Source organism: Gallinula chloropus, assembly GCF_964237585.1.
Source record: "Gallinula chloropus genome assembly, chromosome: 2".
Lineage (NCBI taxonomy): Eukaryota > Metazoa > Chordata > Aves > Gruiformes > Rallidae > Gallinula > Gallinula chloropus.
In genome coordinates, this window is record NC_140086.1 from 142543167 (window position 1) to 142566769 (window position 23603).

The window sequence follows — 23603 nt, forward strand, 5'->3', positions numbered from 1 at the left end:
AATCTTGCTTGTATTAAAATAAAAGAGAAATGAGGTTCTAAGTATCAACTTATAAAACAGTTCTTTGTAAAATGTTACAGTGTTACATGAAGCACTATTTAATGCAACATACAATATTGGTAAACATCCATAGAGACTGCACCTTTTCTGAAACTCACAAAGATAATTCCCATCTGGTTTATTTGTGTTTGCATTTCATACAGTAGCTTACTTCCTCTCCCAGAGAAACCCCGTTCTACGCTCGCTGCACGAGATAAGCGACTCACATGGGGAAAGAGGGAACAGACAGCAGCATGAGCGAACATACTTCTCATTCACGTGCTGACCTGCTGTAAATACAAAAAGCAAATGGAGACTTAGAAATGATACTCCCCTTCCCCCAACCAGGACTGACTCTGTACAACCTGTGGCTCTTTCCCAGCACAACAGCTGGCAGGTTGCGTTGCTGCCATAGCAACTCTGCCGTCAGCCTGTTGGCTTGGCAACATTGCAGCAGTAAGAAACGCACTTCACGTCAGACTCGCAGAGGTGTTTATTCAGGTCGCCTTCCTAAATGCTTACTTACTCTTCAATTTAATAAATTTTGCAATAAAAAATCCTATACAGTCCTTATTTGCTAGGGAAATCAGATCATCTTCCCTGGAATCTTGCAAAGAATTCATATCCATTCCTTGTAACGTCGCAGCAGAGGGATCAAACCTCTGCAGCAGCTTCAGCTGATCAAGTGACAGTCCAGCTCCCCTCATGCCCTCTCCTCCAATGTGAGGTTCCTGTTTAAGTAACAAAGAAAAGCGAATTATTGCCTCAGTAAAGTTCTTGAATGCCCTAAATGCATTCTGCTGAGTATAAGCAGAGCTGCCTAACCGTTCCCGTGGATAAACTGGGTTTCTGTCATTTAGATTTAGAGGTTTCATGGCACTTCTATTCCTGCCTTCATCTGGCCAATATGGGTACAAGCATTTACACAAGGCCCAAAGTACTTTGAGGAGGTTGGGGTGCACCTAATCCACTTCCTCGGAAGTTTAGAGCACTTGCGAAGGACAGGTACACAGATCTAAATCAATTCATTACTCAAAGGACTGAAACATCACAAGAAATCTGTCCTCAGCAGACAATGAGAAGGTCTAAAGGTTTTAGGTTGACACTTTTAAATAATGCAATGCTGCTGAGTACTGACTAATGAGTTACATCAAAAGTAGTGATTCTATAGCCAGTTACTAACATACTCAGCAACACTAGTAGAAATACCAGAATTGGTCACATTGAGAACTTCAACTGGAGAGACCGAAAGCCCCAATCCAGAATGCTTTACTGCCTGGAAGGTGATGCCGAGAAAAATCTGAGCTTCAGATTTTCTATGTCAAGTAATCAGACCAAGGGGTGAATGTGTCTACTCTTACATATGCGTGTGAGGCAGAGAAAGAAAGAGGAATAGCTTAGGTATCTGAATTCAGGAGATGACATTTGGCATCAAAATCCTGGAGAGAAGTGCTTGAAATCACAGCCTTTTCTTCTCAGCCTTTCTCGTGAGTAGCCTTGACTGCTTTTTATTTAATACACCGATGCCAAGACAAAATTCTTAGCTGGTTTCTTCTTTCGATGCATTCGGTAAGGAGATAGAACAAAATGTGCAAAAGCTGCCACTGCAATATCAAAAATAGATTTCCTTAGTAAATCTAGTCTAGTGTATCCTGCAATGCAGCCTACAGCAGAGCATTTTTTGAGCCATCACACTTTGCTAACACATCACCTCATCCAGTCAGCACATGATGCGAGTAAGTTGCTTAATCGCAAACTCGGCGCTATAAAGCTGGGCAGCTAAGAGGTTGCAGTCTTATTCTTCTCTTCCTTTTCCTCAGCAGGATTTCAGTGCTTTCCAGGTGAGAGACAAAAAGAGATGTCCAGTGCAAACTGGACAAAGGGAGACAGGCCTAATGATTTGAAATACTGGAACAGAAGGATGGAAACGTAACAGTCTAGGGAAAACAGTATTACAAAGTGTCAGGTGACTTGCTCAAAGCCAGATCAATTTTTTTCCTCTACCATTTCCTTTTTCCTTCCAGTTAGTTACTGTATTTAATTTGGTCAACAGTATCTCCCGTGTAAGCCCCTAAGAGGAGGTAAGTCTGCACAAAGGACCAGCTGCCATGCAGTAACCTCCACCTGAGAGATCAACACCAGTGGCTCCATCTCCTGTTTTTCCTTACCCAACACAATTCCAGGATCTGTTGCCAAACTGAGAAAGTGGGAGACAGTGGACTGGGTATATAAGGAGATGTTTGCTGAGAGACTAAAGAATATGGAAAATACATGAACATGAGGTAAGTTGACCCTAAAATCCCATTTCCTATTCACTGGAAAAGATCACCTTAATTTACGCTATGGGGAATTGGTTGCAAGATACAATAAACTATCTGTGGGTAAACAAGTCAGTGTCATCTCATTTAAAATATACTATACACAAAGGCTTCCTTTTTACAGATCCGGCATGTGAAAACTCGTGCTTTATCCAAGATACATTACTGGTGAGAGAATGTTTCTTACACTAGAATTAATCTTGCATTTGAGTTAACGGGGCTTGTGTTTTGCTTTGTCATTCTATCAAGGATAATTTTTGTGCTGTTAGGTAAAATGTGTAATTGGAATTTTAACAGCTGGAACTGAAAAAATCCTAGTAAATGGATCACAGAATCACAAGGTTGGAAAAGACCTTTAAGATCATCAAGTCCAACCAATCATATCCTAAGCTAAACCATAACCCAAGTACTTCATCTACCTGTCTTTTAAACACATCCATGGAAGGTGACTCAACCACCTCCCTGGGCGGCCTGTTCCAGGCCCTCACAACTCTTTCAGTGAAAATTTTTTTCCTAACATCTAATGTGAACCTGCCCTGGAGCAGCTTTGTGCCATTTCCCCTTGTCCTATCTCCTGTCACCTGGCTGAAGAGACCATTCATTGCCCAACTCACTACAACCTCCCTTCAGGTAGTTGTAGGTGGTGATAAGGTCTCCCCTCAGCCTCCTCTTCTCCAGGCTAAACATCCCCAGCTCCCTCAGCCGCTCCTCATATGATTTGCCCTGCAGCCCCTTCACCAGCCTGGTTGCCCTTCTCTGCACTTGCTCAAGGACCTCAATGTCCTTCTTATGGTGAGGAGCCCAGAACTGGACGCAGTACTCGAGATGCGGCCTCACCAATGCCGAGTACAGGGGCACAATCACCTCTCTAGACCTACTGGCCAGGATGCCATTGGCCTTCCTGGCCACCTGGGCACACTGCTGGCTCATCTTCAGTCAGCAGTCAACCAACACCCCCAGGTCCTTCTCTGCCTGACAGCTCTCCAGCCAGTCTCCCCCAAGCCTGTAGCAAAGCATGCGGTTGTTATGTCCCATGTAGAGCACTCTATGCTTGGCCTTGTTAAACTTCATCCCATTGGTCACAGCCCATTGGTCAAGTCTGGTCAGGTGTCTTTGAAGAGCCTCCCTACCCTCAAGCAGATCAACTCTTCCTCCCATCTTAGTGTCATCTGCAAACTTACTGAGGGAGCATTCAATCCCTTCATCGAGGTCATTGATAAAGATGTTGAACAAGACTGGACCCAGGACTGAGCCCTGGGGGACACCACTCATGACCGGCCTCCAGCTGGATTTTGTTCCATTCACCACCGCCCTTTGGGCCCAGCCAGCCAGCCAGTTTTTAACCCAGCTGAGGGTCCACCTGTCAAGGCCATTGACAGCCAGTTTCTCAATCAGAATGCTGTGAGAAACAGTGTCAAAGGCTTTACTGAAGTCCATGTAGACCACACAGCCTTCCCCTTGTCCATTAAGTGGGTCACCTTGTCGTAGAAGGCAATCAGGTTACTATGGTGAGAAAGCAAACAGAAGAACCCTGACATCCAAATCTTTTAAGAAAGGCTTCAGTTCTGTTAAATCTTTACCAGCTTTTACATAGTTTTTCATCAAACACTTATTGTATGTATTTGCTTAATTTCAGTTAAAAGATGCATATAAACTTCTTAAGACAGATACAAGTCATCACAGAATTATATAGGTGTCAGAGACGTTTCCTCAAAGAGATGATAAACAACTAATGCACCCAACTCGTCGCATCAGCAAAGAAGGAAAGAGATGCATACAGTCTCATGATAAAAGTCTCTCAAGGTCACTGACTCCAAAAGAGACACTGCAAGAGAAATTTTGACCTGTCTGAACTGTCTCTTGCCCCCATTGCATTTTAAATGACTGTCATACAAATCAAAACAACTACAGTACACAGTGGGAAACTACTTAACAATCCCGAAATGAAGCTTGGTTAGACATAAAAATTCATTTAAAAGTGCCTCAGAATTCCTTGTACTATTTCTACCCACAACAGTTAAAACTGTGTGCAGTGAAAAAGAGATTTATTGATAGTAAATACTGTGTAACTTTACAGTGCCAAAGCAAGCTCACCAGATAGTGTGAATGACCCCGGAAATGCTGTTACCTGTGGCTGAAGCTGGAGGCATGGAAAAGTTTTCAGGGCCCAAGCAACTTGTTCCTCATTTTCAGAGAGCGTAATTGTACATGTACTATATACTATAACACCTCCTGGCTTCAGCAGTTTCACTGCCTGCAGGGAAACATAAACAATAGTTAAGCTTATTTCTAAATGCAAAACCTTTCATATTAAGCACCATTAACCAAGAAACCATTAAGCCATAATATTAAAACTTACCACTTTAATTAAACTTTTTTTGTTTTTCTAAGAGGCATTAAAATACTAATTCTTCTCAGGGAATACAGTAAAGTGTCTCGTGGATCAGAAAGATTCTTCTTTCCAAATCAGCACTATAGTTCATGTAGTTTATTAATGCCATTGAGATGATCCACCTTGTAAGATTTGTTGCTTGTATGGCTCTGCATATCCCAAACAGAATAGTTCTCATCACCTGCTGCCAGTGATAGATACATACATAATATTTTTCTAAGTGATATTATCACCTGCTTCCACACATGTGGCATGGAAGCTCTATCTATGCTGCTTTTCAAGCTGTGCTTCATTTTGAATACATATATTTCAGATTTAGACAAGCTTCACGAAACCTTATCTTTAGCATCAGACCAAGCACACTCCTCATAGCATGGAAAGCTGCACCATGGCCTCCTGACTTGCACTAAATCTCATACCCCACCTCATATCCCATAAAGTACCACCTCACAGCACCACTGCATGGCAGATCAATGCAGTGAACTTAGGAGAGTCTGTGCAGATGCAGAGAAAAGACTTTAACCTACCCCATGGCTTGGACCTTTGCGGTCATTATAAATTAATACTGATGAAACCGAAGGAATAAAAACCACAGGCAAAGGTTTTTGTTTACTATGGCTTACACATACCATTCCTATGCTCCAATGAATTGACTTCACCTAGCAACAGATACAGTGGAGGTGGTAGGGTAACCAAATTCTAAGGCTATTTTCTTTACTTAACTGCTGAAAAGACAGGGAAAATGAAGCACCACGTTTTGGCATGAAGCTTTATGCTGCAAACACATCTATCTTCAATTTAACTTATCTGCTCAATGATTACTACATACCACAGTGAAAAGCTTGCGCTGTAGTGGCTGGTAAGAGGTCACTTCCTTTAAAGTCGAGGAATAAGCCATGTTTGGTCTCTGTCCCATCCCACTACATGGAGCATCAAGAAGAATGCGATCAAATGACTCTGGTAAGAATGGAGGTCCTCCTGTAAAGAGCAGTTATTAATGTACAATGGGTCTAGCTTTTTCCTTGAGACGTCACCATAGAAAAGAACAAGAAGTTACTGCTCCCTTGACATCAAACAGGTTCTATAGATAATGTCTGAAAAAGCAATCTCAGCTAGAAACAAGTCTCAACACTGCTACTGGTAGATTCCATCTCCCAGAGAAGTACACAGTTTTAGTTCTGTGAGGTCAAACAATATACAATCTCTTTAGGCAGTAATATTTTTAACCTTAATTTAGTAACTTGAAAGTAAAATGTAAAAGGAATTAAACAAAAATGTTGAAATATGACTGATCAGAGGTGCTGAGTACAGAGTTCCCCATATAGGCTGCAATGAAGCACAGATCGTAACTGAACCAAGTATGCAAATCTTTACTGAGAGAAGCCTGTAGTTAACCATTAAGACCGCTAATAATAATCACTGGACTGCCTATACAGAAACTATTTATAGTGCTGTATATAAATTTGAAGAAAATAAAGCACTTCCTAATAACATAGAATCATAGAATTATCAAGGTTAGAAAAGACCTTCAAGATCATCAAGTCCAACCATCAGCCCTACACCACCATAAACGGTCTCCCAAAGGCTGTTCCGAAGCTTCACCATTCTTTCAGTGAAGAAATTTTTCTTAACGTCTAATCTGAACCTCCCCTGGCAGAACTTGAGACCATTTCCACTAGTCACTAGCAAGAAGAGGCCAACACCCACCTCCCTACAGCCTCCTTTCAGGTAGCTGTAGAGAGCGATAAGGTCTCCCCCTCAGCCTCCTCTTCTCCAGGCTGAACAGCCCCAGCTCCCTCAGCCTCTCGTCATAAGACCTGTTCTCCAGACTGCTACTCAGCCTACTTGCCCTTCTCTGCACCCTCTCCAGCACCTCAATATCCTGAAATGCTGAAAGCTGTAACCTGTGACACATGCTGTGTCCACAGCAGAACAACTGAGTAAACAAGGACTGTGAAGACAAGAATAATTTCTGAATATTACCTGGACAGGTAAGGAAATACGTAACTTCTATATGCAATGCCGATCCTTTGATCTGAAACCCCAGCTCAACAGCCCCAAAGTTTCTATTACCTTAGTCCTAGAAAGACTCTTTAGCTCAGCACTACCCAGACAAAAGTGGGTCTGTATGTGTATCTGTGAGTAACCAATGAGGAAGAGAGCCATGTATATGCTTTATCTCCTTTCCTCCTGCTCCTCAAATATTCAAGTTAGGTCACAAATGAAAACAAATGAATAACTTCGTACCGCTGCTATCTAGCTTATTCCAGCACCACAAAGCAAGTCTGTCTGATTTACCAATATGTGGAAGAACTTTTTAAGAGTGAGGGTGACAGAGCACGAACAGGCTGCCCAGGGGGGCTGTGGAGTCTCCTCTGCAGATATTCAAGACCCGTCTGGACACTACCTGTGTGATCTGTTCCTAAGGAACCTGCTTTGGCAGGGGAGTTGGACTTGATGATTTCTTGAGGTCCCTTCCAACCCCTACAATTCTGCGATTCTGTGATCTACCTCTGAACCATTACTATAACTTTCAAAATATGTATGTCTTACTTTGCAAGGATGTACAGAAAAGACTTTCTGACTTCTCAGTATTACAGATAGCTCTTGTTCACCTGTGTAAGCGCTACATACCACCTACAATGTTTTATGTTCACAGGAAGACTATTAAGAAAGTACCTTTATTCCTCCAAAACATGAACAACTGCAAGGCATAAGGACAAGGAAGGTGAACTATACAACCTCGTTTCTATTTAGGCTAACAAGTGACTGGGATAAAATAGAGTGAGAAAGAACAGCATACTGTGCACAACAAACTAAAAATAATCAAGACATCAGATACTGTTTAAATCGTTCCATCATGGGAACAGAACCAGTATCATAAATACAGCACTTCAGAAAGCAAATTAAATTAACTTAAAATAATACACTGTGCTTCTATAGAACCTTACCCTGAACAGCTGAACAAACATCAATGAACTAAACCTTGCTGCACTCCTGGGAGTTAGGTATTAATAACCCCACTTTCCAGATGAGGATTCTGAGGCAGAAAAGCCAAGCAAGTCCGCAAAATATTTTTTTTCCTCGGAGTCTGGGGTTGACCATGATCCTGCTAGAGGTTTTAAGGCTTCTTCAGTTTTTGATATTATCTGGGAAAGGAATGCATTTCTTTTGAGCATATTAGCTTGCGATAAGGACAGTTAGCTTGAGTTCTGTATTTGTTGATAGTCACAAAAGAGTACTAAATTCACAGTGCGGAAACAACTTAGGTATCTCTCAAAATTTCAAGGACTTGCAGACCTATGGTAGGTTTAATAGTATTAGCACAAAAACTGATTACAATTTTCTTCTAAAAGCTCCTACTGTCCAACTTGTTTACTTTACCTTGTTCATCCTCTCTCTTCTCAACTGAAAGTGCCTTTGTTCCATCGTAACAAAAGGCCTTAATGCAATTCAACTGTAGCAGTTCAGCATTCTGCTTAATCTTTTTGACCTTGCTAGCTATCTTGTCCATGGCTATTACTTCACCCTGAAAAAAAAAAGTTTTTATCAGAAGCATATGGATTGAATGAATGTGCAGTTCCTGATTTCCTCCCCCCATCCCATTAGCAGTGCAACAGATGAAGCTTAGTTTTCCCTACAGAATTTTGTTATCCTTAAATCCACACTCCAGAGTCCTTGTTCATCCTTATTTTCCCTGATACCCACATAAGTCTGAAGCTGTGAGCATTCTCACTTGGCACAGTCAGTCCCTAAGGGACCTATAATGCCTGACTTCTGTGAGTGGGGTTTTTTGTTTCGTTTTGTTTGTTTTGAACTGTTTTACTGGCCACTAAGGGAAAAATGTAATCATTTGAAAGAGGGTAGAAGTCTCAAATATTTGGTAAAGTAGGTCAACAGGTTTTATATTTGCATGGAGATGGTAGTAAACATGATCACATACAGCTCAGTCCTGAGGAAACAAAGCCCACAGCCACGTCTCTGACTTGCTCAGACTTGTAACACATACTTGCAATAGTTGTCACTCAAATTACTCTGGGAAATACTCCAAATACTAGAATAAAATAGTTATGTGGGGAGAGGAATCACAATTGCACATTATTCCTTTTATGTAAGAATAAGATTTCTCTTTTCCTCTCCCAAGGTAAATCAAAGCAGACACACACCCCTATCTGCTAAAAGAAATCTGTAAACACAAAGAAAAGTAAGCAGTAGAATCAGTAAAATCCAGAACCATCTTTAAAAAAAAAGACCAAAAACCTCTACTAGACTTGTAGCAAATAGAACCTGCTGAGAAAACTTGACAAATGTTTCATATTTGGTGATGGCTCTCTAGAAGCATGGCTAAGATAAACGGTGTAAAAAAGCCCACCAAACAGTAAAGATAAACTGTTCACTGTATGTCACATCAGCCAATATGTAAGTTGAGGACTGAAGTAAAAAAAATTTATACTGTGTCGACTGTGTCTGGCCTTCAGCTACTCTGAGCCAAATCACCTCTTACAGGAGCACTAAATGTCCATGTACCACTGTTTCTCCTGTATCACCTCCATTCAACCTGCTGCACATGCACACGACCAATTGATTGTGTTTGAATGCCAAGCCTGCAGCTAAAACAGTGGATTTGCTGCCCATGTAGATATAAAGAGGTAAGCCCTTTTCCTGAGAGACTCTCAGAACACAGAACAAGCTGGAAGACAACAGTTCTTCCCCATCTGGCCCATGCCAGCCACTGCCAGAACAACTTCCTGAAAGACATCTTTTACAATGGTGGTCTGGACAGGGATCCAGACAATAAAACATGCTCAAGTGTTAATTATTCCCAACTCTAATTTAAAAGCTCTTAACAACACCGAGAAATTTTACATTTCAATTTTCTAATCTAAACCAAAGATACTAATTTTTACTATTAAATCACAAAAAAATACAAGATTGATTCAAATATCCTGAAATTTTAATGATTTAATATACTGTCTATGGAATTTTAGTATGGAAAATCTGTCAGCAGAACTTAAGAACCAAAATGCAGTGCAAATTCACAAATGTATTTCTTCCATATCTGAAATAAAACTTACATATTCAGAAAACAGTAATTCAGATAAATTTCATCATCAATATTCTTAATCTTTACCACTTCAGTTGGAGATAAGCACGAACTATCTAAGACGACTAAGGAAAAAAAGTTATGCAAAGTTATACAGAATCTACATACACAAATGGAAAAAGCATAGATGTAAATGAATCTATGATAGAAATACGTGCTTTTACAAACTTACTTTATTTATCACACTGAAATTCTTTACTGGAAGCTTTATAAATCATAGAATCATAGAATGGTCTGGGTTGGAAGGGACCCCAAGGATCATAGAGCTCCAGCCCCTCTGCCACAGGCAGGGCCACCAACCTCCAGGCCTGGATCTACACAAGGTTGCCCAGGGTCCCATCCAACCTGGCCTTGAATACTTCCAGGGACAGGGCAGCCTGTTCCAGCACCTCGCCACTCTCTCTGTAAAGAACTTCCCCCTAATATCTAATCTAAACCTTCCTGCCTTTAGTTTTAATCCATTACCCGTTGTCCTGCCATTGTCTATCCTTTTAAAAAGTTGATTTCCCTCCTGTTTGTATGTTCCCTTCAGGTACTGGAAGGCTGCAATGAGGTCCCACCACAGCCTTCTCTTTTCCACACTGAACAAGCCCATCTCCCCCAGCCTGTCTTAGTAGGGGAGGTGCTCCAGCCCTCTAATCATCTTTGTGGCCTCCTCTGAACCCTCTCCAACAGTTCTACATCTTTCTTGTACTGCGGGCCCCAGACCTGGACACAGTACTCCAGATGGGGCCTCATGAGGGCAGAGTAGAGAGGGACAATCCCCTCCCTGTCCCTGCTGGCCACCCCTCTTCTGATGGAGCCCAGGATACCGTTGGCCTTGTGAGCTGCAAGAGCACACTGCTGGCTCATGTTAAGTTTCTCATCTACCAGAATCCCCAAGTCCCTCTCAGCAGGGCTACTCTCAAGGAGCTCTTCTCCCAGTCTGTATCTATGTCTGGGTTTCTTCTGGCCCAAGTGCAGCACCTTACACTTGGCAGTGTTGAACCTCATTAGGTTCCCCCGGGCCCACCTTTCCAGCCTGTCAAGATCCCTCTGGATGGCTTCCTTTCCTTCTAGGGCGTTGACCACACCACTCAGCTTGGTGTCATCCGCAAACTTGCTGAGAGTGCACTCAATTCCATCATCCATGTCACTGATAAAGATGTTAAAGAGCACCAGTTCCAAGACACAACCCTGGCAGACCCTGCTTGTCACTGGCCTCCACCTGGACATAGACCCACTGACCACCACCCTTTGTCTACATTCTCTCAAACCGTTTCTTATTATCCACTGGATGGTCCACCCATCAAATCCACATCTCTCCAATTTAGAGATAAAGATGTGGTGGGGCACTGTGTCAAAGCCCTTGCACAAGTCCAGGTAGATATCAGTTGCCTTCCCTTTATCTACCGATGCTGTCACTCCATCATAGAAGGTCACCAGGTTGGTGAGGCACGACCTTCCCTTGGTGAAGCCATGCTGGCTGTCCTGGATCACGCGCTCATCCCTCATGTGCTTCAACATGTCATCCAGGAGGATCTGTTCCATGAGGAGGATCTGTTCCATGATCTTCCCAGGCACAGAGGTGAGGCTCACCAGCCTGTAATTCCCTGGGTCTTCCTTGCTTCCTTTCTTATAAATGGGAGTGATGTGACCTTTTTTCCAGTCCCCACAACTTCTCAAATATGATGGAGAGCGGCTTGGCAACCACATCAGCCAGCTCCTTCAGGACCCTGGGATGCATGTCATCTGGCCCCATAGACTTGTAGACATAAATCTATCTAATGAATGCCTAACGACTGTGTAATAACTGTTTGATGCATGTTTGCTTCATGTTTAATGCATGTTTGCAAACCTTCTCCACTGAGGGAAGAAACAAACCATCACAGAACCGAATATATGTCTTTTCTCAATACATTCAGATCATTACCCACTGTGCCTTTCTATTAATGTGCAACCATTGAAGTACTACTGCATAACCTAACTGCAAAATTTCTAAATAATTCGATGTATTGCAGTACACCTATTGGAAGTATCACCTTATGAAATTTTTAGAGGAAACATTACACGTTTTCCCCTATGCTAGAAAAGAGTAACCTACATTTCTGTCTTTTATTTTGCATACAGTAATTTAGTATATGCAAAATTTTATTCCTATAACCACATTCTTTTTGGCTTGTGTGTTACTTTCCTTTGGCTTTAGTTTTTGTTTCTTCTCATGTTGTCATTTTCTCATGAGGTATTTTTGATTTTGCGATACTGTGCCTTAGAATGACAGATTCAGACTAGAAATTCAGTCCAAGATCATATCTGTACTGCATAACTGATAATTTCTACTGAGAAGGAAGTCAATTGGATTATAAACTTCTGATATGCTTTTGGACAGAGTTTTGCATTCTTTTGGCACACAGTAATAACCCCTGATTTCCATGTATTCTGTTTCATTAATCCAGCATATGCCTTGCATGTTACAAATTCTTCCGTTACAAATAAATTAGTAACATTTAAGAAGTGAAATAAAACATATTTCAGCAAATCAATTTGCAGCATGCAAGGTTTTAAATGTGATGGTGACTATTTGATAAAGATAGGCTGTGCCCATTTCATTAACCGATGTGTAGCTAAATATATTGGTATGCAGAACATTCAAATATTAATTGTTTGCTGCTGTAAATGATCTGTGCATTCTGACAGCGAAATGAAGTGAGCTGTGCAAATCAACAGTGGCCAGACTTTCTTCATGGAGACAGAAAATGCTCAATGACTTCTCTTACCTGGTCATGCATTAATGTTGCCAGATGGGTTGTTTTCCCTCCAGGTGCAGCACACATATCCAAAATTCTCTCTCCTGGTTGAGGGTTTAAAATATGGCTCACAACCACAGAAGGCAAGTTCTATCATAAAAACAAATATGAAAGAATCAAACCTTAGGTCCTGTATCGAATCCTGTATTGAGGAATGACAAACTCATTGAAACAAAAATTAATTCAGCAGTGAAGATACCTGTGGCACTGCTGTCGGTTCCTTAACAGAAAATTAACTACTGGGATTACACAAAAAGAGACAGAAGTGTCCAATGGCTCTTTTTTATTTAAAGCTATATATGATTCTCTGTGACTGAAGTTGAAGGGTTCGTGACTACAGAGACTACAGTGCTAAAAGTGTCCTAGTTTCGGTGAGGATGGAGTTAACTTCCTTTGTAGCAGCGGATGGAATGCTGTGTTTGAGTGTTAAAATGAAAGCAGTGCTGATAACACCCTGATGTTTTTAGTAGTGGTCAGGCAGTCAAGGACTTTTTCAGTACTTGATATTTCTCTGTTAATGAGAAAGGAGGGGACAAAGTCAGGACACATGACCCAAACTGGCCAAAGAGAGTATTCTATGCCAATTACATCATGCTCAGTATAAAGGGGGGCTGATGGGAGGAGGAGCGGACAGCTCCAGGACACATGGTTTTTGGGGGACGGTCAGGTTCCGGGACAGCTCTGGGTGGCACAGCCTGAGTTGTGGGTTCGGTGAGAAACTGCATTATGTATCAACAGTTTCATAGATTTTTGCTCTAAAGCCCTGTTACCATTGTTATATTTTATTTTTCTGCTATTTGAGTAAACTATCCTTATCCCAATCCACGGGCTTTTGGTTTCTTGGTTTTGGGGTTTTTATTTGCCCCTTCCTTTTCCCTTCCCTTGCCTCATCCTCCCACCCTCTCCTCCCCCTCCTCTTTTCCTTTAAAGAGCAGGCAGCTGTGGGGATCTCTGCTCTCAGCCGGGGTAAAACCACGACAAAAAGTCAGCATTAGATAGGCTGATACTATCATAGACACACAGCAGCTCTGTATATTACAAATATTTTATATGAAGCTGTTTATTGCAACGTTTGCTATACGCACATACTGGTGTAGTACAGTAACCAGCAGTGAGATCAATGGGCAGGAGTTTAACTTGTACCCTGACAGAGACTCATATTCCACAGTTCACAGCCGGATTCCAAAAAGCTAAAAGTTGTATGCAGAGTAACTATGCAAAAAAAGTTTTAAGTGCGTATGTGACTTTGAAGTCCCTCATCAGATCTCAGATGCAGTCTGACTAAATCACCTACATGCAGATACTGACTTCACTCTGAACACTTTGTTTTCTTTAAATCCAAATAGTGAATTAGGTGCCATAATACCCAATGAATTAATATGTATTCACATGTGCTTAGAGGATATTCATTATTCTGCAAATAGTACAGAATTTTTTTTGGTAACAAACATACCTGTAAAAACAAATGACTAGGGAGCACATCATCAAACGAAGGACTAAGGTAGACTGGCTCTATCATTCTTACGCCCATCCCACTGAAATACACAAAAAATATTTCAACAACTCATAGTTTTTAACAGTATTCACCTAAAATCATTATGACTACAAATAGAAACAATAATCTTACAAAAACGAAAGCACTTCTAAATCAAGTAAGAAAAACACTTTCACAATTTTGTAATATGAGATTATTTGAAATTACATCTTTAAGTTGGGTAAGCCATTAGAAAAAATGTATTACGTTATAAACTGGAACTACCTGTAAGAATTGCAGAAAGCAAAGTTTTTTGTACACAAGACAAATTGAGACCTAATCCAAGCCTTGATAATGTAAAGAAATGCATAAAACCAGATTTAAATATTTCAATCCACAACTGCTGTTGGCTAGCCATGTATATGCTACAGCACTGGCACAAGGTTTCCTACTTAGATCTTCCTCCATTTTTTTCACTGTCTGCAATTTCAGCCAAATAACTAAAGAACAAATCAACACATTGATTTGCCTGCAAAGCAAAGGTTTGAACTTAGAAACAACCTAAACGTTTTAAATATGGATGAAGTTCTGACACAGATATCATGTACAAGAAAACAGATAACAATAAAACCAAGAAAAAAATAATACTGAGCCTGATAACAGATTACTGACAATAACAATGTGTATTATTTTGCATATGCACTGGACAGTCCAAAAAGAAAAAGGAAGAATATGAGAAAGCAAACTTGCAGGCACCAGATTTAGTATTACATACTGCAATTCCATGTCAACAACTCCTCAGATATATTCTACCACTACTTTGACTAAATTTAAGCTCCAATAAATCCACTGACAATGTAATCCTCTTTACTAGATCTCCTGTAGTTTGTCCTCATGATGTAAAGTCTCAGTCATATATTTGATGCCCACACTTTTCTGCACCACTTTTTATATATGTTTTAAATAACAGCAGAGGAACAAACATATGCTTTGGTAAAAAAAAGGAAAAGCAAGTAATCTGGAAACAGATAATTACCTTGGCAAACGCTATTCATTTTTCTAAGATATTTGACATTATGTTCTGTCCATTGATCCACCAAAAAACACCCCATCAAATATTTTTAGGAGATGGAGAAACTGACAGAGCTGTACTTCTGTTCCATCCAAATAGGAAAGTGGTACAGAACAATTTACCAAATGCAATTTTGCCACAATGAGAATGTTTGTGACTTCTGTTTGTTCTATTTTATTGAAGTCATATGCTAAACACAAATTCTGAAAAGGGTCCCATTTATTTTGTCCTTCCTCTCAAGTAAACTTGCATCTGTATGCCACTTCAAAATGAAATGTTGAGTCTGCCAACACCTACTTGCCATCACATTGTTGCTACCTTACATGTGAAGTTACAGAAGACTGCAGGAGACGTAAGTCATTTATATTCTCAGAAACTAACACTTCCCCAACAATGTTGGAAATCCCAACATGCATTGTGTTAGTCAAAGCCATCTTGTGGTTTCACACAGGGTATAGAACATTTCAAAATGTCTTCCCTTCTTCTTCCTTCCCTTTGCACAGTTTTTGGTGTAGACTGCAGTTACCATGCACTTACTTCAATGGGCCACCTGAACTGAAGATTTCACTGCGACTTAGTTCTGAAATCCCATTTCCAAGGAAGACTTTGACTCCTTCAAATTCTTTGGCTCCTCTTCTACATTTCCCTTCAATATCTGAATACACTGAGACCAGATCTCCAGCTTTCATAACTGTGCAAAGAAGAAGGGAATTTTGAAATTAGTGTAACACATGACAAACAAAAGTCATGAAATAATTTAGGATTTCCAGTAGACTACTTACTATCATAGCAAAATTAAAACTTTCTTAATCAAACAAAAATTAAATGATACTAGGCTTGTGACTGTACATGATGAATGATAGCTATCAAAAGACTATAGCTACTGAGAGACACAAGGTTACAAAGGAGACAGTGTGTCTTAAGTCTGAACAAATCTTCACTTTATTTTTCACAACACAGTCACCCCTAAGTTTTAAGCACATTTCAGGATTCAGACCTTTGTGTGTGCTCAAAGCATGTAAGTACATCAAACAACACTGGTTCACATTTACTGCACTCAATAGGTAGAGTACAGCTACAGCTGCTATTTCTCTTACTATGGCTTTGATACAAGTGATTATATAGTCTTGCTGGAACAAGAGTTTTACATCTCAAATTAGAACCCTTCAGATCAGTAATGTGTGTAAATTTTGGTCAGCAGTACACCAAACTCCAGAAACACAGTTCTAAGGTCTTAATTGAGCAAGAACAAAAACAAATGGAAAAGGTTTAAGTGATTTTGTAGGTCAGCAAGCTGTGTGCACTGACCGGATGAAAAATACTCTTAAAAATCAAGGCCTCCACTGACAGCAATAAACACTTTTCCAGACTTACATTCCGGACTTGTCCAACTGGCTGGAACAATCAGGATATGATAAGACTAATTACAGTTCAGCTTCCCGAGAATTCTTTAAAATGTATTTAGGAATCTTTTTTTCCATTTTCAAGTGGCTTTCTGAATATGCACAATTCTGAATATCCAGAATCCTTAGAAAGTAGCATTTCTTGGGTAGCCACTAACAATTGCTTTTTTTTTTTTGCATATCTTCTTTTCACACAATGTGTCACAAACATTACATGATAGTCTACTGTTACTGCTACTGTTTCAACTTCACTGTTGAATAAAAACTTGCAGTAATTTTCACTCTTCCATCAAGCACGTATTTGCCAGATTTTCTGCAGTATTCAAACATAAAGGATTTTATTTTGCTCTCTGTTGACTACTGTCCTTTCAAAATGCATTAATACTGTATATAGTTCTTAAGCTTTTTGTAGCTTATGTTGGCATACCATAAACATAAAACCTAGACTTCGATTAATTACCCTGAAAGCCCCCTTATAATTAGTTTACTCTCATTTGGGTTGCAAGTTCAGAGATTAAAACTATGTTCTTGCTATAGTCTTTTTTTCCCCCAGTTAGACCATCTGTGCTTAATACGCCCTTACTATATCTGACCTCAAGTGGGTAGCATAACCTTTTACTTTATTTTCCTGTCTGTAATTCCTAAATGGTTCCTGAAGTTTTATAGTATCTTTTCTTTAAATTGATGTTGCATGCATAATTACGTGCAATTAGGATAAATCACTAGTTGATTCAAAGATAGATTTGAATATTTATGAGGCTAAATAAGCAGTTTCAACAACTGCTACTGCAATATATTTATTTCATTATCAAGTCCTAGATTGAAAAATGTTCCTGTTCAGTGAATTGGACTTAAGCACGTGCTTAAAACTTCTTGAAAGGTCTTTCCTGAAAAGGAATGAAGTGAATAGATAAATGCTTTCCTGAGTGCCTTTGTTTAATAAGAAGAACCATGATGATTAGTAGATACCATCACAATTGAATAATGAGGCGAATCATCAAAACAATACTGGTTTCACGGAAAGCTAATGTGGCCTTTAAATAAAAAATAAATAGGCTGCTGAACACTAAACATGTATGTGTAGATCTTTTACCTTGTCTCATAGGCACTGAAACAAAAAATACAATTTCTTAAGAGCCTAAGATAAAAATTGAAGTTTTTTCTCATTGATAGAAAATAACTTTTTTACTCAACCTCCCATCTACAAACAATACCAAAAGAATCACCAATGGATTAAGAAAAAGAAATACATGCTTTTAGATCTGTAACTTAGAACCTGACAGAATCACGAAGGCAAGTGCCCTTGTGACTGAATGAAGAAATAACAAACTGGAAATAGTATCTATTAAATAATCAACAACCAACCAGTTATCAACAAGTTGTATCTGTTGTGGCATTCCTTTTATTTTTTTTCCTTATAAGAATGAAAAGGAACAAAGTTCTGAGAATTTATTCTCCTGAACATCTATATTAAAAGTTACAATATTCAGTAGTAAAAAAAACTTACATAAAAGTCAGGTTTTACTTCAGACATGTTCTTTAATAAGATTTTAAAACAAAAGAAACTGAAATCCTTGAGAACTAATAAATAGTTCAGCTCTGAACTACATATGGAAAACAGAACTTAATTACATATAATTTATTATGAGTATAATGCAAAAATGCCGAAAATCCCCCCCAAAAGCTAGAAAAATATTTAAAATGCATATACCATAAATTACAACTGTAAGAATAATTTCAGTTGTGAACGAAAAAAGAAGTTATTATTTATTGGTAACTGTCATCAAGATGTGACATTCTTTTCATCCTCTTTACATCTTCACAGGGTGTATGTACTTAGAGAACACTTACATCTTGAGGCAGACATGATTCCAGGGACATAAACATGTGCTCCTCGGAGTACTGCATAGCCACAGTGTGCACCAACCACGACTTCAGATGCATGTTTCTTCAAATCTCGCCTAAACCCACAAAATGTAGTTCAGTTAAAAAAAAAAATTAAAATTATATTGAAAAAAATAATACCCCCAAGTAAACCCTAGTTCACAAATACTTTTTTTGTCAGAATGAACAACTACCATGTGCTACATTTAACTATTTTTTTTTATTCCCAGAAGAATCAAAAGAAAGAGACAACGAGGAAACCAGTCCTCAAAATAAAGCAGATTCTGACACATTCTGACACTATTACGAACCTGACTCATAAATACAAATAAATTATACTGGGATGGAGAAATAAGCCTCTATCCCTTCCTAGGCCAGCTGATTGTAAAGTGATTTGTTTGTGCTTAGCAACTGCAAAGTACTTCTATAACTGATGTATAACCAGGTGCAAGGAACTTTGCCAGTAAGAATTGCGAAGAAAATAGTTACTCAAGCTTATTAATGTGCCAACACTTTGGGATATAAAAAGAACAGAATGTTTAGAAAAAGATGCTACAAAATTAGAAATGAATGAATGAAGAGTAAATAAAAGTATTAAATGCTATTTTAGAGTGTACAGCATTTACAAAGTAATACTACTTGTTTCCAATCTTTTTATAATCATGGTATAAACTGAATCTGGAGTAAGATAGTCTTCATTATGAACAAGACACTTAAAATAAAATGTCCATCAGTGAATTCAATAAAACAGTGAAGAAACTCCATAGAGGCAGACACACATGCAACAAGGGAAATACCCAAACATACCAATAATGGAGAAAAAATAGTAACCTTGTAGGGGATAAAATTGATTCAGGAGTCCTCTCAGCATTATTGATAAAGTAAATCTTGTAAGTCTTGCCCTGGACTTGATTCCAGTAGAAGAAAACCCTACTTTTATTTAGCTCTAGTTCTATACCCCACTGAAAAAGCTTGGTTCTTCTGTCTGCCACCTAGCTAGATTTCCAGAGAGGATGTACTTCTGTTACATTTTCCCTATAAAAAGTTAATTTCATAAATAAGGACAGAACTCTGTGTTTCCTTACATCTCTGAAGAACTAAAAATCTGACTCTGGACTGTCCACTAGGTCTTAATATAAATGAAGTTGTGCTTCACTTACAGTGAGTTAGCTATCCTAGCTGTTTAACAAGAAACATGGAAGTAAAATATGTGTTATGACATTTCAAGGCTAAAGACTGAAAATTTCAAACCTGGGTCCAATGACAGGAATTAATAAGACGTCCTGGAGTTTCGGGTGCTCAAGAACTGGAACACATAGCCCTTTAAACTGCTATTTAATAAAATAAGATTTTAAAAAATTAGGCAATATTAAAAAAACTGAAAGCTGTTTTTCCATTCATAATATATAGCTGTAGAGTAAAAAAACCCAATGTTGTGAAAACAGTTAAGAGAGGTTGTAAAATAGTGTATAAGGAGAGACTGCATGTTACAAATACATGTGGAAAAGACTAAACATTTAATAACTTCAGAAATAAGAAGGCCACAAAGGGATTCACTGAGAACTGACTTCAGGGATTAGGACAGGGTTCTGACATTCATAATCCTACCACTGCTTTTTGCTTCCTTCTGGAAGAAGTTTGTGTTATCACCAGATCACAGTAACACCACCAGAGACACTTGGATCTAATCTGTGTTATCATTCTGATGTTGTTAATTATAAACCACTGTTTAATTCTACTCCTGTCTTACTTAATATGTCAGGTTGGTAATGCTTTTTATTTTTCTTTTCAGCTTAACTTTGGGTACTGAGAGCTGAGTTGTGTGTTTTGCTGAGAAAAATGACAGGCTGCCATTTTAAAACTAGTCCTTTTGTCTGAGTCATCTAAAATATAACCTTAAAATATGCAAAACAATAAATCAGTTTTCATCTGATATTTCCTCTTAATACAAAAGCAATTCATAAGCATGCTCCTCTTTAAACCTGTTTTGCAATTTCCAACATAACCACAATTCAAAATACAAAAATTTATGAAGAGCCAATCATAATTCAGTTTTCAGCAAAGCATTTTCCCTTGAAGCAGAATATCATATTGCAATACCCATTTTCAGATTTCTACAATCAAGCTAAAATTAGCATAATTCATTATCATTCCAGCCAGCAGAATACTGTCAACTGCCTCTGCATCACAGAAATGTCTTGGCTTCTGTCACGCTATAGCTCCCTGTACACTCACTAGCATTAATAATTTTCTTAAAGAAGAACTGGATCTTTTTAGCTAGAGTGAAGATCTACAATAGAGTTTCAAAATATCTACCTCTTAAATGTAAAGGCTTACACATTTTCATATTAATAAATGTTTAACTAAGACAAGTAAAAATCCAGAAATTTATATAAAGATTGAAAACAGGGTTAATAAAGGAACTACAGAAGCTTCAGGGCATCACTCTAACTCCAGAGTTTAAAATACACAATTTTTCTCACTTTACCAAACCATTTGTGCAATAACACATACAGCCATTCTTTTTTTAATCTTAAATGAAAGTTCTGAACAGGATGAACACAGCATACTGAAATGCATTTTTTATCTCTTTCTACCATTTTCTCTTAGACGTACGATGCTTTGCAGGATTTACTACGGTAGTACTCCAATCCTACCTAAGGTCTGGATCTGCCACATGAAAAAGTTGGTTGTATTCTCCCTCTCTTATTGCCTCTCTTGGACATGTTAGATGAGGAATTCTGATAGACAATGAATTTTCATTTAACATTTAATGCTGATGGGAAATCAATATGATTGCATAAAGTTAAAGAACAGTTTTCAGTAATGAAAAGCTCTCATAATAAGGCAAAATATGTTATTTTAATTCCTGTTAAGAAATGGCACAAACCTTTTGAATCTCTTCTAAGAGCAACTTTTTCACGTGTTTCACTGAAGCCACGCGGGTATTAACTCTAACAGTTGTGAAACCTGGTGGATGGGATAGATGACTTAACAGAGACTGATATTTACTCTCCGCCTCCTGTGTACCTAATGCAGTGATAAGCTGAAAGTGAAAGAAGAAAGTTCATATTAAAAGAGATTCACACAGCAGCCTCCTCATCAGTACAAAGTGCCGAACACACATTCTGTAGAAACAGAGGAATACAGGTGAGCGGTGTACAACAGTGAGGAATGAAAAGGACTTGTTGGAAAAACAGGCATTTTAGCAGGATCATTGTAAATGGGCAGCAGCAAGTACCAAAAGTAAATGCTGGCAAGGTCTGTGATACCATACAAAGAACAGTCCTAAGGAAATGGAAGAGTAGATTAAAAATTATGAATTATTACTCTTTACCCAATATACAAGAAAATCACTTTTGTGTCCTTTGCTTTAGGAATTCACAGATTGTCTATAGTATAGTTCTGCATCAGGTAAGGGGTATAATCAAGATTACGTGGTTAATGAGGTTTTTTCTGTGATCATTTTCAGTGGGATCCAAACCTGAAGTCTCAGATTTATGCTAAGTTTAGTCTAAATATTTTTACGTTACTTTGATCTAATATGCATAAAGAGTAATTTTATATTTTAAATAAAACTACTGATGAATAAAAATCTAATGTGAAGACAACACATTATTGTAAGATATTAAAAGTCACACAAAATATTGAATCAAAGGAATATGAACAGTGTTGAACTAGTGATTTTTTTATTATTAATAATATCTATTTTACATACCTCTTTATTTCTGAACACTTTGGTGAGATACTCTTCAACTTCAAATTGGAAAGAGATTTTAGGGAAAAAAGACATCTTCCTTTAGTTTTTAAAATCTGCTGGTAAAGAACTGGAATAAGCAAAGTATTTTCTTAGTATTGTTTATCATATTCTGCAAGTTCATAAATGTAATGTAAATGTACACACAAACTAAGCTGCTCTCCCTGATTCTTCTGTTTAAATAATGCAATTTTACTGTACTCAGAATTCCAAATATTGCTCAGGATATGACTGCAACTCTACTGTTAATTAAACTTTAGAATATATTCATTTACATGTTTAGCATTTGCCATTATCTTTAAAATGAGGCAACTGGTTTCCTTGTTGTCACATCCTTCCCAGCCATACTTTCCACGGCTACTTTATCGGTGTTTGAAATGTGAAGCAAGTGTCACCACATGTAAATCCTGTCTCATCAAAGCCCCCCTAACTATCCTTGGGGAGAATTTGCTGTTTAGTCCTAGAATTCACTCACAAAATCTCCTCACAGAATTCTGCTATGACTCTTCTAAGTCCCATCTTTGAAATTCTTATTCCATCACATCACTGCACCTCTTGGTATTTAGAAATAATCTTCTATTTTCCCCTGTCAGATTTATTTTTCTCAAGATTAACTTCTTAGGTTTCTCCAAAGTTCAAATCATCCAAACTTTGTAACAGGAAGACAAGTGCATGACTGTGGGAAATTATTTTTAATTTTTCCATACATACTTAAAAAAATTACAGAAGGACTACAAGTACCAGTTTTCTCTTGAGTCTGTGTTTAATTCACAGTAGGAATAGTGAAGCATTCAAGCAAAGCTTCTGTTGCATTAATATCTTCAAGTTGTCTGGTGAAAGATTACATGGTTAAAATGTACAGGAAATTTCTAGATATTGCTTTAATTTCTTCTGTAAAGGCCAGCTATGAAGTGTCTATTGAAGCTCAGCCCTGGTGCAGCTTTTATTCTTTGTAAGTCTTCTCTGTTTATCTTTCTCTGCAGGTAATAAAATAGAGCTATCTTCCAGAATTGTACCAGCCCACCCCTACATTGCCTGTTTTTTTGATCATTATATACACTTCACTCTGAAATGAGACTTCCTAAAAATTTCATAGTTTCTTTACATCAACTTAAATGGAGGCAAAGTGAGAACCACCCCCATCAATGAGGTTTATTCCATCCATAACAAAGAAATATGAATACTTAAATAAAACATTTTCATTGTATTAAACATACTTAGAGAAAATGCATCAGAAAGTTTGGTATTGATTTTACTTGCGTAAGAGGCTATTTGTCACTTTCATCATATAAACCCCCTCAAAATATTTTTTTTAATATTTCAGATTCAGATGAAGTTCTATTGCTAGAAAAACATTACATTTTTTTAAAAGAC

The 23603-nt window shown here is 38.3% G+C and overlaps 1 protein-coding gene across 1 annotated transcript; it reads right to left on the minus strand.

Annotated features, from left to right (window-relative positions):
- Positions 1 to 528: 528 nt before the first annotated feature.
- NSUN6 (NOP2/Sun RNA methyltransferase 6) lies at positions 529 to 22265 on the minus strand (the record flags this gene model as incomplete). The annotated part of the gene is made up of 11 exons (XM_084279970.1): positions 529 to 770; positions 4486 to 4611; positions 5579 to 5727; positions 8134 to 8278; positions 12610 to 12729; positions 14093 to 14174; positions 15723 to 15876; positions 18440 to 18549; positions 19724 to 19803; positions 21363 to 21518; positions 22191 to 22265. The coding sequence occupies 11 exons, from the start codon at positions 22263 to 22265 to the stop codon at positions 558 to 560; spliced, it is 1410 nt and encodes a 469-aa protein (XP_084136096.1). The 3' UTR covers positions 529 to 557.
- Positions 22266 to 23603: the final 1338 nt, after the last annotated feature.